Genomic DNA, 19,054 nt, shown 5'->3' on the forward strand with positions numbered 1-19,054 from the left:
ATGAAAGACAGGAAAACCACAGAAGCCAAGCAGGGCCAGCGAGCTGGAACATACAGTGCAGCAGAGGGAGCCTGGCTCTTCCTACTCTGAGACCTGAAACGTTCCAGGGTGTCCTCATGTTGGGTACAGCTAGAAGAACTGTCTATATCCTTTGTCTAGATTCTCACCTGGAGGTCTAGGGACACTCTGTAAACACAATCAGTGGCTGCTTACATGATCTACGCTCAGATCACGGGTCACATCCATTTGGAAAGATGCTCCAACCGAGCATCCATCATCCATCCCTCTCGTCATTAGCTAAGAATAAAGACCCTTGCCATTCATCTTCCCTTCAAGTCTCTTCTCTCTTTGTTGAGCTAGTCCAGGCTACAGAGATCACAGTCTCCCTGCCTCCACCTCAGTGCTAGGATTACAGGCACACGAGCAAATATTCCCAACTGAGCTGAGTTCCAGGGGTTGAGAACCCAAACAGAAACTTCCATATCCATAGCACTGAGCAAATCAAAAGAGGTATTTTATTTTCTCTTGTCTGTAAAGCTTAATCATGGTGATTTTAGTGATTGTAGCAGCATCTTGTATCACGGTACAATCATTATTTTCAACATCTTAAACATCTGTACTTTTGGTCCCTGAAATTATGAACAACAGAAGTAGAAATTCTGAAATCTAGGTAACAGGAATATCAACAAATCATGATATTCCCCCTCCCCCCAACAAGTAAATTTAACAAATTAAAGAAATACTTGAAAGACCTAAGTCTTTTATTTTTTTCATTCATCTTTAGACTTTTGGAGTTTTTTGATAATTTATACGTATTGAGGGTATAAGAATGCTTATGTTCCCATCCTTACAATGACTTTGTTTGTCAATTCTGTATGGAGTGATATTCAGTATTGAAATAATATAAAAATTCCTTCATATTCCAAAACAGTCAACTTTGGAAGTATTTATCATATAATGATGGTTCCTGACCAAATATAGGTATCAAAATTTTCTGTAATTTCTAGCATTCACATTATTTGTGTTCTAGACCACCTTGAGAGGGTCATGTGCTTTCAATATGGAATTCCTAAGGTCATGCATAACAGTAAGGTGTTTCTCGTGTGCATATTTGTCAGATGGCCTCTTGAACTGATCCAGCCACTTTTTCCTTTGTTGCAACTGGAGATAATACACAAATAGACATTTTGAGTTCTTCAGTTTCTCTACAGACTGTGCATCTTTCCCTAAAGACTGGCTCAGATGACCTCAGCTTCAGCAATCAGTGAGGTTGCATGCAACAGGGTCTCACCACAGAAGCCACGTGAGCTGTGTGGTCTAGACTCTCTTCTCAGAAAGTAAATGGAGAAATACAAAGGAAGATTTCCAGCTCAGATGACATAGTAAGCTTTTTACCAAAAATGGTTGTCTTAAGGATACATTCCACACATAGATCAAAGTAAATTTGGTTACGAAGAGAACACGGGAAACTGCATCAGTGGTCACCAGCAAATTTGCTAGTATCATGTAATTCAGGTTTATTCTTGTCCCAGAGCCAAGATACCCTTAAAAATATAGGGTAAGCTGTTGGTACCTTCCTGGGCTCTGGGCTTAGAACAAGAGCAGCTGAATAACTCTTTGAGAGGAAACAGGAGACATGGAAAACACCTAGATACTTCCCTGGAAGCTTGGTGACTCTGCCTTGAGCACACACTACTGTGTGTTTCAACTCCTGCAATAGGGACTGTACTTGGTGGGCTCAGGTGAAACAATGTGATAAAGAAACAACTGTAGCCGGGCGGTGGTGGTGCACGCCTTTAATCCCAGCACTCGGGAGGCAGAGGCAGGCGGATCTCTGAGTTCGAGGCCAGCCTGGTCTACAAGAGCTAGTTTGATGCCTAGGGAAATGAATGTGTCAAACAGACCCATACAAGGTGGCTTGGTACCCAACCCCTCTAAAGCAAGGTAATACTCAATAACGAGTGACACAAGTCACACTAAGAGTTTATGTTGATAATGCCACCACTCTGACGCCAAGAGGCGAGGAGATGACTTGAGGTCTCTCTGTGGTGGGAGGTGATGATCAGGTCCTAGTGGTCCAGAGTTTCCATACACACTGGGGAGAGTTTATCTATGTTTTCCTTATAGACTAAGGTTTTCTTGCTGAGGTGTGAGGCCTTCTTATACTCCTGGCTAAATAGAAATGGAAATAATCTCATATAAAAATTAGATATCATGCTAGGATAGCAACAAATAACAGAAAAGTGAATACTGAAAGGAAAGATTTTGCACCAAATGAGAGAGTCTAACGTCTACACCAGTGGTGGTGATGATGGTGATGATGGTGATGATGACAGCAGAGCATTATGGTCACAAAGAAGTGTGTTCAAAATGTGAAATAAAAAGAAAACTTTAAAAAAAGAAAAAAATTAGTTCTTGGAATTTGAATGACAAAAATATACAATAAAGTATGTGGAATGCATGGGTGGGCAAATAAATTGAGAAACAAGTCAGGAAACAGAGAAGAAGGAAACAAAAATGGAAACAAATTTTGGAAACACGCAGTTTCTATTGGATGCAAATGCTAAAATTAAAGTAATAGGAGCCCCAGAAATAGAGAGATGTCAAAAAATGAACATAAGGAAACATGAAAGACGAATTGTCTACACTTAAGAAAAATAAATGCAAAAGGAAAGAAGAAAATACCATGGAAAAACCAAAGGAGACAGAAAATAAAATATGAAATAAAATATTTCCTCTTTAAGAAACATTAAGACAAATTTAGGAAAATTATATGAAACAGAGGTTGAAGTATACAACACAGAGAAAAAGCCAGGACCCAACCAACCTTAGTCTTGAAAAGCAGTCAGTTCAAGAAGGAGATGCAGTAATAGAACGTGTCTATAGCAAATATTCCGTTTTCACCTTTGCATATTTAGATTATGTGTATATAACCTGTAAACACCGTGAACCTGTATTTAATAGATGTGTGTTCATCCTCTTTTAAAGTATAGGAAGAATATGTTTTCAGGGATTGCAGTCTAATTTTAATTTTAGTGTTTCTGTGACAGTGTTAGCGATTTAACTGGTTTACTGCAAATTTATTGAACATCTACAATGTACAGGAGAAAAAAATTTGGAAGAATTTAGAATGGCATCTAGATTCAGACTCAATAACCAAAAGAGTTAATCTTTGCATGCACACACACACACACTATATATATATATATATACATATATATGTGATATATATGATAAATCTATTAAAAATAAAACATACTTGATAAGACTAATAAAAATATGGTTACTCAGACCGTATTCAGAATGACTGTGATGTGTATAGGAAATACTGTAAAGTTATTATAACAGTGGAGAAGGCAATCAAACTTTATTCTGAGTATAGCATGGATAAGTGGGAGAATAGAGCCAGTGAACTGCGTGCAAAGAATGACGGACACATGACTGGAGGACACGGTTCTATGAGCAATCGTTTTATTTTTGAGCAGACATTTTTATGTAGACATTTCATTCTGAATTGGCCTCATGAGGCTCTTGTTGCAAAACCCATTCAGGAGCTGGGGCAAGATGAGGAGATCTTTATTAAACATAGGGGCTGTTTTTATTGATATCGGGTATTGGTGTCTGCTTGCTAAAGAACAAAGGTGGGGAATCTTCCAAGGAGATATTTCATTAACAATAAATACATACATACATACATACATACATACATACATAGGCAGATAGATAATCAGAGATGGTTTAAGGAGATACTCAAGAGCTTGATGTAAGTTTCTTGACAAGAAGAATGCTTGTTACAATGTTGAATACTTCTACTAATTTGTATGATGGTTCCTTATCTACTAATAATTAGTCTGAAAGACATTTTTAAGTTTGTTTAATATGGAATATAAATCTGAAGCATATTAAAATTATAGTAACTAGTTTTGAAAGACGACTATGAGCTCTTAAGTAAAAGCATATTATTAAAAGACTGTGTCAATATGCAGGATATTATTGCCACCAAGTCAATATAAATTCTGTAATCATAAAACTGAAATAAAATAAAGAATATTAGAAAGAGTATTTAGGAAAACATATGGCTAATGGGAGTTGCAATATTAACGAAGAGGTGACTAGTTCTGCTAGGTGATTAGCCGAAAGTTTATTAAAGTCTGGAAGGAAAAGAATTTAAAGGTTAGGATTTTGTATCTAATTAAATTCATGAGAATATGCAGGTTGCTTGAAAAGTACTTGAAGGCAACTAAAGGCCAAAGAAATTTAACTTTACCAGAGCTTAAAATTTCTTTACATTAAATGAGAGATCCTGGGCTCAGAAAAGCAAAAACATGATATTCTCTCTCTCTCTCTCTCTCTCTCTCTCTCTCTCTCTCTCTCTCTCTCTCTCTCTCTCTTTCTCTCTCTCTCTCTCATGGATTCCTGCTCCAAAGGGTTAAAAATGTCTGTTTAAGTGGAAGCAAGTATGCATGTGAGGGGAACCAGCAAATTTGGGAGGCATCCATAGATGGGAAAATATACAATCTTTTCTCATTTTTCATAGCTATCCCTGTTCCCACTCCCTCCCTTCCTCCCATCCCACCCTTCTCCCACCTTCATCCACTCCTCAGAAAGAGTAAGGCTTCCACATGGGGAGTCAGCAAAGTCTGACACTTCACTTTGAGGTAAGACCAAGACCATCCCCCTATATCTAGGCTGAGCAAGGTGTCCCTCCAAAGAGAATGTGCTCCAAGATGCCAGTTCAAGCACTAGGGAAAAATCCTGGTCCCAGTGCCTGTGGTCCCACAGACTACCCCAGCCTTACAACTGTCACCCACATTCAGAGAGCCTAGTTTGGTCCTATACAGGGTCCCCCGCTATCAGTCCAGAGTCAGGAGCTTTAAGTAGCTCGGGTCAGGTGTTTCTGTGTGTACCACCATCGTGGTCTTGATCCCTTTGCTCATATTATCACTTCTGCCTCTCTTGGACTGGTCTCCAGTAGCTCGGCCCAGTGCTTCACTGTAGAGTTCCCTTATCTGCTTCCATCAGTTGCTGGTTGAAGGTTCTATGATGACAATTAAGGTAGCCATCAATCTGATTACAGGGGAAGGCCAGTTTAGGCACCCTCTCCACTGTTGCTTAGAGTCTTAGCTAGGGTTATACATGGATCCCCCGGGGAGGGGGAACAGACAAGATCTCCTGAAAACACTGGGAGTTATAGAAACCATAGTTTAATGCTCAGAAGCCATTGATCAGTAGCTAGTGTGTGGCACAGCGGAGATGGAGAATGTGTAGATACTTGGCATCATTGGAAATTCTGGTACAGATATCTAACCCAGGCTTTTGAATCATTGTAATTATGAATATAACTTCTGCTTTTACCTGATCTTTGATCCCAGTACTTTATTTTAGGACACATGAAGTTTATCAAGGCATCTCAATATCTTGTTTCATGTGCCTTTTACAGTAAAATATGGATTTATTATTTTTACTCATTAATTTACTTAGAAGACTCTCTGTTATTTTATATAGCTTTATTTAAAAGTGCTAATACTAAATATTATATAAATACAGCATTGAAGAAATAAAACAGGCAAATATACATATTCAATACTGATGTAATCTCCTTAAGTGTCTTTTGGCCATTTGAGAGTCCTCTGTTGAAAATTCTCTGCTTAGGTCTGTACACAATTTTTATTTGGATTATTTGTTCTTTTGATGTCAAGTTTCTTGAGTTCTTGATAATCATGCCACAAAAACATCTGCTCAATCATATTTATAGCAGCATTATTCATAATAGCCAGAACCCGGAAACAAACTAGATGCCCCTCAACTGAAGAATGGATAAGGAAAATGTGGTATGTTTACACAAAGGAGTACTACTACTCAGCAGCAAAAAATAATGACATCTTGAAATTTGCACCCAAATGGACAGAACTAGAAGAAAAACATACTGAGTGAGGTAATCCAGACCCAGAAAGAAAATATAATATGTACTCTCTCATAAATGGATCTTAGACATAAAGCAAAGGTTAACTGGCCTACAATCCACAACCCCAGAGAACCTAGACAATAAAGAAGACCCTAAGAGAGAAATACATGAATACACTTAGGAAGGACGAGATCTCTTGAGTAAATTGGGAGCATGGTGGGCTGGGAGGTGGAAGAGGTGAGGAGAGGAAGGAAAAAGAGTGGGGGAAAATATGTAGCTCAACTAAAAACAATAAAGTATATATAAAAAACCACACATCTTAAACAAGATAGAAAAAAGTCTCTCAAAACAATTGCATTTGATAGATGGAATAAATATCCTATATCATCTTACTCCCAAAAAAGTACAGCTAAAACCCCACACAGACAGAATTTACAAAGCTAATATAAGACAGTGAAAAATGAATTGCAGAATGCAGGCCTTCTGGAACCTCGGAGTTCAAAGAACATAGGGTGGTGAGTTTCTTGAATTTTCTGTTGGCCCAGACTGGATTTGAAGAAGTCATTAACCTAGAAATATCAATAAAACAAAACAAAACAAAACATTCTCCAGAGAAAGTCTACCCAACCTAGGCAAAGGATCAGAAGAGAAAGGGAGAGCCAGCACCCCATAAAACTTCTAAACAACTTTTCTACTCCTGCCAAACCAGAAAATAATACAACAAACTACAGATAAACATCCTCAAAGAAACAGATGCAAAATCCCCAACAAAATACTCACAAACTGAATCCTGTAGTACATTTAAAGGATTAATCATCGTGACCAAGTGGGATATAAAAAAATACACATACACAAACTAAATTAGCATACCTTATAAACAGAAATGAAGGCAAAACTCTGTATTATCTAAATAAGCATAGAAAAGCTTCAGGCAAAATCTCCTTTATTTTAAACTCTGAATGAGTCCTGTATAAAAGGATTGTACCCCAGCATACTAAAACCTATATATGACATATATAACAAAAATTACATGGCAAACCCACCACCCATATCATGCTGAATGGAGAAAACCATTCCTCTAACATCAAGGATAAGACAAGGATGCCAACCCTTAGCTCACTTATTCAATATGGTAGAAAAATCTTGGTCTGAGAAATTAGGAAAAGAAAAGAAATGAAGGTTATATATTAATAAATAGAAATGATGGGACTGAACAGATAGCTCAGCAGTTAAGAGCATTTGCTGTTCTTTGGGTTTCAATTCTCAGCAATAACAAAGTGGCTAACAACCATCCTTCTTCTGAACTCCATGAAAACTGGACTCATACGGTGCATTTACTTTCAGGCAAATAGCCATACACACACATAAAAGAAATAAATCTTCTTTAAAAGTGAAATACATTGAAACAACAAAAATTGGAATAAACACACACACACACACAAACACACACACACACACATCCATGTGTTGGATGATACAATTTTGTTAAAATATCTTTACCAACTAAACAATTGACAAATTCAGTGTGTTCTCCATCAAAACAGCAATGAAATTCTTCACAGACTCTGATGATGTTGATGGGGAACCTAAAATAGATATTGGAGCACAAAGGAACCCAAAAAAGGCAAAGAAAATTTAAAAGAAAATGAAAAAAACAGAACTGGAGACATCACAATACGTGATTTCAAAACACACCACAGAGACATATAACCAAAACAGCAAGGTACTGGGTTCAGAAGATTACTCCGGTCATTAGAACAACATAGAGACCCAAGAAACAAACCCACACATCCATAGTGAACTGACTCATAAAAAGTAAGAATAGAACTAAACCACAGGAAAGATGACTGTAAATGGTGCTGGGAAAATTACTCATGGGCAGAATGTTAGTATTTGACCTCTTCCTCTCCTCCTGCAATGGAAAAAAAGACCTAAATATAACACTCAAAACTTTAAAACTACTAGAAGGAAACATAGGTAAAATACTTGAGACACTGGAACAAGCAATGGTTTCTTTTTAAAACATATGGTTCCAACAGCACAGGCAACAGAGCCAAGTGGGATGACACCCAACTCAAAACTCTACACCACAATGAAGGAAACAGTCAGCAGAATGAGAAACAACCTCCAGCACGGGAGGCCATACTTGGCTACTACTTCTCTGACAAAAGATGGATATTAAATATATAAAAAGAGCTCAAAATTAACCAAAAGAGCCAGCAACCTCATTAAAATGAACAAGGGATCCAAATAGATTCTTCTCAAAAGAAGCAAGGCAAGTGGCCAACAGATAGGTAGCTATGTTCAGTACAGCCAGTCACAGGGAAATGAAAACCAAGGCTGTTTTACTGGGATGTCAGTTTGCCCCATTTGGAATAGGTATTACTAAAATAACAAAAGCTGGAGAATGTGGAGGCATGTGCTTTCTGTTGGTGGATGGGGATGTGCGTTAGTAAGCCTTCGCGAACAAGAGTTTGTTCATTCTTTGAGAGCTAGAGAACTATGGAGGCTTCTGGCAAAGCTAAATTAGGCCTACTGTGTTATCGAACCGTCCCACTTCTGACGGCAGGTCCAAAGAAAAGGAAGTGAGCCTTCTTGAGAAATACACACATTTTCAAGTTTATTACAGTAGTCTTTGCACCCGACCATCATTGACACAACTCGCTATCTTATGGATCCCTCAGGGTTTGGACAAGTTCAGCTTGGAAAAATTTATCGAGTAACTCTAATGTCCTGTTTTATCAGCTGAGGCAATGGGTCTGTCTTTATCCTAACACCAGTCAAGAGCAAATAAATTCCTGAGCAGTTACTTCAGAGGAAGGATAATCCTTCCCACCTTAAACCTCTCAGCCATTCCAGGAACTCCTGCCCACTCAAATAGCAGTGGTATAGACTTCGTCCTAGAGACAACTGAAACCATTGTGCAAACTGTCTACAATCAAATATTTGCAATCCTTTGGTTTTGATATCAATTACCCTTTTTCGCACCTTAATGACTTAAGAGACATATATTTAAAATAGTCCATAAAGAGTGGAGTATATCTCTCATTTTTTCAGTAATATATGCAATGAAAATAATAGTCTTTGAATTTATACTCCACAGCTGTTGTTAAAATGGGAAAATTTAAAAAATGTGAAAGTCTTTAAATATATAAGAGATTATTATAATTTTGTGGGTGTAAAAATTCTGTTTCAATTTCTTCATAGACAATATTTAGACATCAACCCCAAACCACCCAAAATACTTTATTATGAAATATCTGGAAATGTCGCAAGTTTTATTGGAACAAAATTCTCTGTAATCAGGATGCTGGTTAAAATTCCTTAATTTTATGATCATAAGTTAAGGTCTATGTTTAGCTGAAATCAGATTCAACAAAAAATTTTGCACATATGCCATTTCTCATCCCCTCCAGATGCATTTAGTAAACAATTTCCTCACTGTCATTTCCACAGTTTTAATTTATAGTCTGATATTCAGCCCTCTAGTAAACATCGACAGGATCGATGAAAGAGTTGTTTTCGAAGTCTTTGCATGGAGGGGCTGTTCAATGAATGTTGTTAAGCCATGATCTTCAAAATGCTGTCTCTCAAGGGCATGCCAAGAGATGCAGCTCCTGTCTTTGATGGGTTGACAGACTACAGCTCTTACCAATGCACCAAATAGGAAGTTGTCAGCTACGAAACACATGCAGTTGTCAAGCTGAGGGATGGAACCCATTCCAGAACTCTGTGTCCCTTAGCTGCTCCAGCCAATCCATCAGCAAGTGTGACAGTTTTATGAGATAAATGTTTCACAGATTTACGTCTTGGTTTTTTCTTTTCTTTTTTTTTTTTTTTTAACTTGAAGTATCTTTGTTACTGTTGTATTTTTATTTTTTAACTTCTGAAAGTAAAACATCATTACATTATTTTCTCCTTTCCCTTCCCTCCATCCGGCATCTTCTGTGTACTCTCCTGCTTCTTCTCTCAACTTCCTTGATACGAAAACACTTGAGAATATCATGCAAGATAGGAAACAGATAAGCATTAAGACATTCCAGGAACTTGTTTGCATTTTATGCTAAAAGACAAATTATTGTACATTAGTAATATTTTAATGAGAAGTGAGAAGGATTAAAAGCGGAATGCTTATCTTTTGGACCAGTAAAAGGAAAAATAGGGCTGCATAGTGTCAGTTCAAGAGGAGGAAGAAGATGCACAAGGACAGACAGATTCAAGTGTGACAACACAGGGTATGGCCAGCGGTTAGAAGACATAGCTTTGCAGGCTGGGAAGTCTCCTAAGTGGAAGTTCAATGAGGGGTCAACTGCCTAAAGGCACTGAGTCATTTTAGAGCAATAACTTCCAGTTGACCTTTCTTTCCTTATCAACTGTATATTATCATCTTTAGGAATTAATCCTAAGAGTCAAAACAATGCACATAACTACAAGTAATACATGTGCACAAGGCGATATGCAAAGGCCCTTCAAGTGTCATGTTGCTATTCAACATCATGAAGGTTCTTACAGTGTAATGCTATACAAAAATAACAAATACCTTAAAGCCTTTATGCAGTGGGATCGACAACCTAGTCCCTTCTTTATATCACTGCACAAAAGGTGAATAAAAGTGAGCTGTGCAGACGTCAAGTCAACAGAGCTCATCTCCTGCTGTTGGGCTATCTACTGACTGTTATCCTTCTCTACGCTTCTGTTTAAGGAATGAAAATATAAAATTCAGGTACTCAGAAAAACATTATTTTGGCTGAAGAGGAATCCATTGTATACTCCAAATAGATAATTATGCACATGGTTGGGTTAAAGCTAACACTGTTCAGACTATTTACATATGTAGGCTTCTTTGCAGTTCTGTATGTGTGCTTAATGCCTACGAGGTTGTGTAACCTCAGATGAACTTTGATAGAAACTTTGTAGTTGATGTTACCAGAATCTCCTCTTGCATTTAAAAACAGAGATTTATATCATTAACATTTGCGAGATTTTGCTTGGTGCTATGTTTTTAAGATGATAGACTTGGAACTGGGGAGATGGCTTAGAGGTTAAGAGCACTGGCTGCTCTTGCAGAGGACCTAAGTTCAACGATTCCGAGCACCCACATAACAACTCAAACATCTGGAACTCCAGTTCTAAAACCACCCTTTTTTTTTTTACCTCAGTAGGCACCACATATGCTTGTGGTGCACAGAAATACAGGGAGACAAAGTACCCACACTTATAAAATAAAGGAAAAAGTTAAAAGACGGCATGATTTTTTTGCTAGTTTCTTAAAATATGGGCACAATAGTGACATTTTATACATTTGCAAATGCTTATGTAATTAAGTAATTATGTAATTAAGTGCCCCTGAGAAGTCTTAACACTGCTATCAGAGCAGAACTCAAGGCAAGCAGCTGCCCAGCTGTGAACCCTTACTGAGCCTCCCAACAGATGTAAACATTGTTTTCAAAGGAGGAACATTCTCTGGATTTTAATGCTGCAGTTCATTGGTCAGTCTGCAACACAATTAGGAAACATCCCTTAATCTCACAAGTTAAATTCTCGAGACTTTATGTTCCTTTTCAACATCTAAAGAGAACTAAAGGGAGATCAAACTGGCCCCTGGAGAGAGCATAGCTGTGTGCTGCTCAGGACCTCTCAGCTACCCACAGAAGCCAGCATGTCTTGGGTCCTGCTTTCTGTCCTGTGGCTCATCATTCAAACCCAAGGTAAGTATGGACATCTTCTAAGAAAAAAATCAGATTATTTGATGAGTATACCAATACCCATGAGTAAAAAAATGACCTTTTCACTCATAATGCAAAAGTCAATACTGTTTGCACAGTATGTTTCTTATATCTTTCTCTAGTGAAGTATGCTATATACTTACACATATTCACAATAGTTTATACATACATATGTATGGGTGATGGTACTTTTTAGATCACATGTTGAAACATGTATTCTAAAGCCCACTGTATACATTTTCAAATTTTATATACTTCACTCAGTAAAAATCATGTTTATATATGCTGTGATGTGACATTTTTCCAAACAGATGAAACAAAGGTTGATTATTGCTCAATTTACATTTATACTAGGAAGTAAAACTGTATAAATATAGTCATTGATCAAGGCTATTTCTGAGTTGGTACTTTGGGATATTTCTCAGTAGTAGGAAAAGATTCTCAATAGTAGAACATAGTCAAAAGAAAAGTCCTGGAACTGTAGCTCTTTCTCCATTTGAAGCTGATTACTGAGAGATTAACAACTTGATAACAATCAACGAGAAGCTCTTTTGCTACATCATGTATACTTTAAGTGCACCAATGCCATCGCTGGTTATCTTTCTAGGGATGGCTTTGCAATAGTGTTAAGAAGTCAAACCCTGGGAGCCTGCATATTTCCATTCATGAACAAGTACATAGTAAATCTCCTGCTGAAATAGCGGAAGACTGCAGCTAGGGGTTTACCTAAGCTCAAAACACTCCCTACTTGTTCAGTGCAGTGCTGGCTTGTGTGCCTTCTATGTTTCTTGCATTGTTAAGCCCTAGTGAGGTTCCCAAAGAGATTGTAAAGTAGAACAACATTGATAATAATTGTGTCATAGAAACAGGCATATTAATGAAATCTTTTTAAGTCCATTTAGTCAGCCCTTGTGAACTCTGTGGTCACAGTTATGGCTGCGGTTTGCACAATAATTGAGTTAAGTGTCACTCCTCTAATGAACTCTGATCGCTGTCCTAAGTAAGAATCTGTCTCAAAGCCGTGGAAACACAAGCATCCAATGGTATGATTGAACTCTGTGAACAATTGCAGAATTCCAAAAAAGAGAAAAGGTGTGTCTGTGTTTTCCTGCAACAGTGCTTTAGAGTTTCATATAGTTTATGTGGCAGCTTTTATACTAATCTATGTAGACAACAAAGGATAGAAGGCAAAGTGACTGTCATTAAGCCTTTTACCTAGGACAGCAAATCGTGTCTTCTGACTCTGAATCCTTTCTTCCCTTACCATGTGCAACCAAGAGAAACTGTCTACCTTGCACAGCTGGAAGTTACATGAAGAAGATCCTTTTACTATAAAAAATTTCCCTATGTGCTGTCTGTTCCTTTAAATTTTCTCTGAAAAAGGGTCAATAAGAGCTTTATAGCCTGTGAAACCTACAGTTTGAGGGTAAAACTGTAAAGAAAGATGAGCTTGGCTTATTGTCCACAGAGGGATGAAATCTCTGGGAGTTGGGTCTCTCCTAAGTAAAGTATTACTTGCACGTGGATATTTTCATATTCAAAGAGAGAGTAGTCAGAGAATTTGCAATTGAAAAGGACTGCAAAGGAATGCACTCAGTTACAACAGGCAGAGTCCAGGCTTACCAATAAATGTTCTTATGAGCTACTTCTGTACAAAGAAGTGCACAATTTTCTGTGGTGTGCTAGAAGTTAGGGAGACAGGAAACAATCCTTTGTCATTAAAGCTGAAGCAAGGGAGCAATCTGTTTTGAATGGTTAATTCACGTCCGTAGGACAAAGCAATCAGCCAAACAAACCAAAACACTGTCAGCCTTTCTTATCAGTGTTTTCTGGCTTTCTCTAGTGATAGATACAAAGTCAAGCTCCGAGTTAAAGCTCCATGAAATAGTTCATCCTAAAAAACTAAACATTTCACCCAGAAGAGGAACTGAGAACAACCAGACAGGGAGATATGACAAAGAGGTAAGTCTTGTTTCAAAATCATCTGAAGACAGAAATGAAGGGGCTTTGGGGAGTAGTGTGACGTCACAGTCACCTTCCAGCAGCTTCGTCGTGCAGTCCTTCTATGAGCTCTGCTGTTGAAGATTCTAGGGTGCAGTGCTCAAGGGGGGCACAGAAGGATTATTGGGCTATGAAGTTTATTAGAAACATCATTAAACCCACAGGCAAACAAATAGGGAGACAAGAGCATGGTTAGGTGTGCTAGGAGGGTTCATGAGCCAGCACCAAAGATAGACAGCAGAGCAGAAATGCAATCAGGCTCAAAGGGAAGTTTGGGGGTTCCCTCTTAGAGAGTTCTGAGGAAGTCAGGGTTTCTACAACAGGAGTCTACAGCCAAACTCTTTGATTCCCAGAGAGCAAGGAAGGAGGATGGGGAACAGGATTCTCGGCCGGTGGTAACCCTTTAAAGTGTCGCAGGCTGTAAGCTTACTTCCTTAGTAGGAAAATCTGGGCACCTGGAAGTTTGTTAGCTAGAGCTTCACAGAGGGTGCTCTGGGAAGGATGGAGGGGTTGTGAGTGTGTCTGTGAGAGGGGAGGGGCTGGCGCAGGGGGATGCAGCCTGCACAGTAGTCTCATCCTAACACTGCAGAGGAGAGACATCATACAGCTTTTCAAGATTTGGCTATAATTTAACATCAGAGAAGCAGCTGCCTGGCTTGACGATAAAGGCAAAGCTTCTTAGACATACCCTCAACTCTGTGGGAAAGACAAGCAACAGTTCTAGAAGGAGACTTTCAGTTTTCAGAGTTCTGCTTTCTCTTTACCCACCAATTCCCCAGTGACTACACTTTTCTACAATGTTGAAGGTGTTCTACCACGTTGCTGATATTCCCTCTTTATAATATTTTTATTTAATTCTTAGTGGATTTTCAAAACCATTTTAAAATATATTTCAGTGGAAATACATTGCAAGAGATGATGATTTCGTGTCCTGTTGGTAATTTATTATGGTACACAGGACTGGATATTATACGTTGAAGCAAATGGCAAGTCTCTGTGTAACAAATTAGAGATAGATTGATGTGTGTAGCTGTCAGGTGATTATATTTTAGGAAGTTCTTTTATGTGCAGATTACATTTTTAGATATAAGAAAGAGATAAAATGTAGGAGAAATACTTTAAATTTTTGTATCTTTGCTATTGTAATGTATAGTGTACATAATTGACATGTTGTAACATTTATAATTTTTACATTGACCGAGAATTATGTGCTTATAACTGTATCATTAACTATTTTCAGGAGAGATGTGCGCCTGAAGTTCAGTATCAGATCATACTAAATGGAGAGGAAATTATCTTTCACCTAAAGAGAACCAAGTAAGGACAATTACTTCCTGAAAACCCAGCCACTGGTTATATTCTCAGAATATTGGGAAACTTCTCCTTGGCTGTAGCTCCATTTCTGTGGCTGAGATAAAATATCCTGGCAAAATCACACTGAGGGACAGAGGGGTTGCTTTGGCTTACAATTCTAGGCTGCAGTTCCTCACTGCAGGAGGAATGCAAACATGTTTCCTGCTCAGCTAACTTTACCTACTCTTATGCCCTCCGAGGCCCCATATCCAGGAATGGTGTCTTGGGGTTCACTTCAGGCTTGGTCTTCCCACATAAGATAAGGGACCCAGGACAATCTCCCTTAAATGTCCTCAGGGGATTGGTGCCCAATAAGAGGCAGAAACAGTAGGATCTCCAGAAGCTGGCCTGTCTTACACAGTGAGACAAGAGACAAGCATCAGATGCTGTATCATAAGAGGTGGGAGGCGAGGGCTCACAGATGGATTTATCTTCTGATCTCCATGTGTGTGTTGCAACATATGCAATTGCACACAAACACACACTTATAGAGATCCTCCCCAACCCACACATACGCAAGAATTATCCCTAAGCCTGAATCAGGGTACTCAACCTAGTGATAAATTCTAGGGGAAGAAGGAAAGGGTGCCACAAGTTTTCTTTTTTTTAATTGATTTTTTTGTTATTTTTTTTGAGCGCTACATATTTCTCTGCTCTCCTCCCCCTTCCACCCTCCCCCCAGGTCCCCATGCTCCCAATTTTCTAACAGTCAGTAAGCCTCCCTAGTGGGTCTCTTATCCACACCTGTGATTCAGCCCCCTCCAAAGACCGTGCCCTTGCTCCAAAGAATCCCATCAGCCCTTTACCCATTCATGTTGGAACAGTAATTTGCAAGGGAAAAGTAATTGAGTGAATTTCCCCCTTTGGGGTTAATAAATGTGACTACATGCTTTGATTTATTTTAGTAGGGAAGTCCCCATGTTGGAAAAAGATCAGTGGTCAAAAGTCAGCCCAGTGCCGCTGTATACACAGTTATTCCCATAGTACATATGATAATGCAGAGAAATCAGTATTTGCTGGAATCATGAGTGCATTGTGTACCTTTCTACTCTTCACAGGCATCTTCTGGGGCCAGAGGACACCGAAACATCTTACTCACCCAAAGGAGAAGAGGGGACCAGACGCTCTCAGGATGTGGTAGGCTCTGAATCCACCCTGGGATCTGCCATTTATCTTGTAAAACACATATGTCCAAGGATAGCTTTTAAATGCATCAAGTGACTTGAAAGAGAAGGGATTATCCATGGCCAGGGAGACAGCTTTTCAAAGAGAGGAGCGAACACACTAACACTCATACACACAATGCTAATGTACCTACACACTCAACTAGACATCCCCACGTACTTAACTAAAGTCATTTAAAAATATTTGTTTCCTTATTTGCTAATTGTGCACATGTATGTGAAATGTCTACATTTATACAGTACAATATATTTTCTATTCTAGAAACCCTGCTACTACGAAGGCCACATCCTGGATGCAAGAGACTCTCTTGCCAGTATCAGTACATGTGATGGGTTGAGGTAAGAATTGTCATAGAACATATTAAACACTAAGTGACTCTGTCACACAGCCTTAAGATTTCCCTGAGTCTTCTTTTGTCTTCATACTGTTTGGATTGTTCATACTAATCCCTAACCCACTGGGTTGTGTGGTTAAGCTGATGAACGAGCTATCCTGCTACAATCACTTCATTACCTGTTGTTCCCGGAGTCAGCCCCAGCTCTGTCAAAGCTGAACACTGGACCTCAGTGACATCTGTGTCCATTACCAAGTTCCTCTACCTCACTCCTGGAACCTATTGTGTCATATTTTCTTAGCTAACATGGCATTTGTGTATTTTTTTAATGTCGCATGTGATTAAAATGTGAAATAAATCATGTAATTGATTCCTAGCATGGTTCATACTGAACATGGCATCACTTTTTCTATATTATAAAAATGCCTCCCTCCAAGGACATAGTTTTATTAGCCTTCACATTGGCTTTACATATGTCAGCAATGGAGCAACTTCCTGTTTCTAAGCTGATTATCTTCATAGGAAAAGAGTCTTGAAGTTATTCTTAGCTCCAATTTGTTACGCAGCTGTTCTGAATGAACCTCTTGGTGTTCTCTCTAGGGTTCTGTGTGTCTAAATAGTCATTTACTGCTTTCTCCACTCTCTCCATAGGAACTGCCAAGGAATAGTGGATAAATAAAAAAGCAAAAAAAAAAATAGGAGAATATTTAATAGATTCATGGTGTTAATTCCAAGTAGTCTGGATTTGCTTCATTTTAGTAATTCTTGAGGCTACTCTGGAAAATGACATAGACTTCCTTTCTTTTTTTTTCTTTTTTTATTTTAATTGAAAATAGCCTATTTTTTCCTCACATACCGCGTCCTGATTGTGGCTTTGCCTCGCTTAACTCCTCCCAATACTTCTACCATCCCCATTCATCCAGTTCTCCCTCCTTTCCTTTTATTTTCCTTTAGAAAATAATCAGGATTCTAAGGGATAACTATACTATACTATACTACACTATGATAAAACAAAAACTAATACATAGGATATAGGGTAAAAGAAAGCAAAACAAAACAACAACAAAAGAGAAGAAAAGAAGTCCACGAAGAGACCCAAGAAACAGATACATTCATCAGAATACCCAGACCGGTGGGTACGCACTCATTCTCACACTCAGGAATCCTGTAAAAACAAAACAAAACACTAAGCTAGAAACTATAAATATATATAGGCAAAGTACATGTAAGGTAAAAAGAGAGAAAATGAGTGAAATTATCATGAATATATATATATATATATATATATATATATATCCCTAACATGGCATTATGAACCAAGAACCTCCAGTGATAAAGCTGAGTTCCTTTTCTGTAGTTTGTTTCCCCAGTGAGACCCCCATGGAGAAAGCTAAATTTTTGTTTGCAAATGGTTATCAAAAGAGATGTCTTCTGAGATAGAGATGGGGACGTGTGGCCTCTTCTCCTTTAAGCTCTACGACCCAATCAGGTGCAGACCTCTGCAGGCCCTGTGCGTGCTGCCTCAGTCTCAGTGAGATCATATGTGATTTAGAGGCTGTTTTTGAATTGGTGTCCTCCATCCCCTCTTATTTCTACAATCTTTCTACCTCTTCTTTGTCAGGGTTCCTTCAGCCTTGAGGGGAGGGATTTGATTAAGACAACTCGTTTAGGGCTGAGTGTTACAAGGCTGTTCACTCTCTGTGTACCCACTGGCTGTGGGTCTCTGTATTTGTTCCTATCTGCTACAGGAGGAAGTTTCTCTGATGGTGGCTGAGCAAGACACTGATCTATGAGATTAGCAGACAACTTTTTTTTTTTTTTTTAAATAACAGTAGTATTTGGTTTTACCCTAGGTCCCTGAGTTATCTAGTCTTAGGTGCTTGGTCACCCAAACAGTGTTGGGTACCTCATGAAGTGGACCTCAAGTCTAATCAGATATTGACCGGTTACTTCCACAAGCTTTATGCCACTATTACACTAACATATCTTGCAGGCAGGATACCATTGTAGATCAAAGGGTTATGGATGGGTTGGTGATTATATTTCTCCTATGATAGCATGCAGAGTATCTTCCTACACCAAAGATGAAAGCTCATAGGGGTGAAGGTTCTGTGTGGGCACCAGTTCCACTTCCCCATATTCAATGAGTTCTGTAGTAATTAATGTCTTCAGCAATGGGGCCTAGCTGTCAGTTATGGAGAACAATCTATATCCTTGCCAACAGCCTGAGTTATTTGGGGGTTCCCATGAGACCCCTTTGCCCAACAGTTTGATTAGATGTGATCTAATCTCTGGAAAGCTTCATTTGGTGACAAAAGATGACCAGTTGGGGCTTTGTCTCCCCATTTGTTTGGTGATTTCATATAGATCCCCTTCATGTATGTATATATTTTAGTGTATTAAGTTTTCAAACTACCCTTCAAATGGTTCTTAATTTTAGCTCTCTCTCCTTATATGCCCCCCGCTTTTCCTCTCTTCTCTCCACTTCCCCTGTTGAACCTCCCAAATCGGTCTCTCCTATCTATCCATGACTATCTATGCTACCTAGAG

At 38.7% G+C, this 19,054-nt stretch overlaps 1 protein-coding gene across 1 annotated transcript in view; it reads left to right on the forward strand.

The window, feature by feature from the left end:
* The first annotated feature begins 2,274 nt into the window (after positions 1–2,274).
* Adamdec1 (ADAM like decysin 1) overlaps positions 2,275–19,054 on the forward strand; it is a 28,093-nt gene continuing 11,313 nt past the window's right edge. The window contains exons 1-6 of the mRNA XM_042054076.1: positions 2,275–2,359; positions 11,482–11,613; positions 13,475–13,593; positions 14,873–14,949; positions 16,044–16,122; positions 16,432–16,508. Coding sequence (XP_041910010.1) covers positions 2,275–2,359; positions 11,482–11,613; positions 13,475–13,593; positions 14,873–14,949; positions 16,044–16,122; positions 16,432–16,508 — 569 coding nt within the window. The remainder of the gene's footprint in view (positions 2,360–11,481; positions 11,614–13,474; positions 13,594–14,872; positions 14,950–16,043; positions 16,123–16,431; positions 16,509–19,054) is intronic.

Source organism: Arvicola amphibius, chromosome 13 (assembly GCF_903992535.2).
Source record: "Arvicola amphibius chromosome 13, mArvAmp1.2, whole genome shotgun sequence".
Lineage (NCBI taxonomy): Eukaryota > Metazoa > Chordata > Mammalia > Rodentia > Cricetidae > Arvicola > Arvicola amphibius.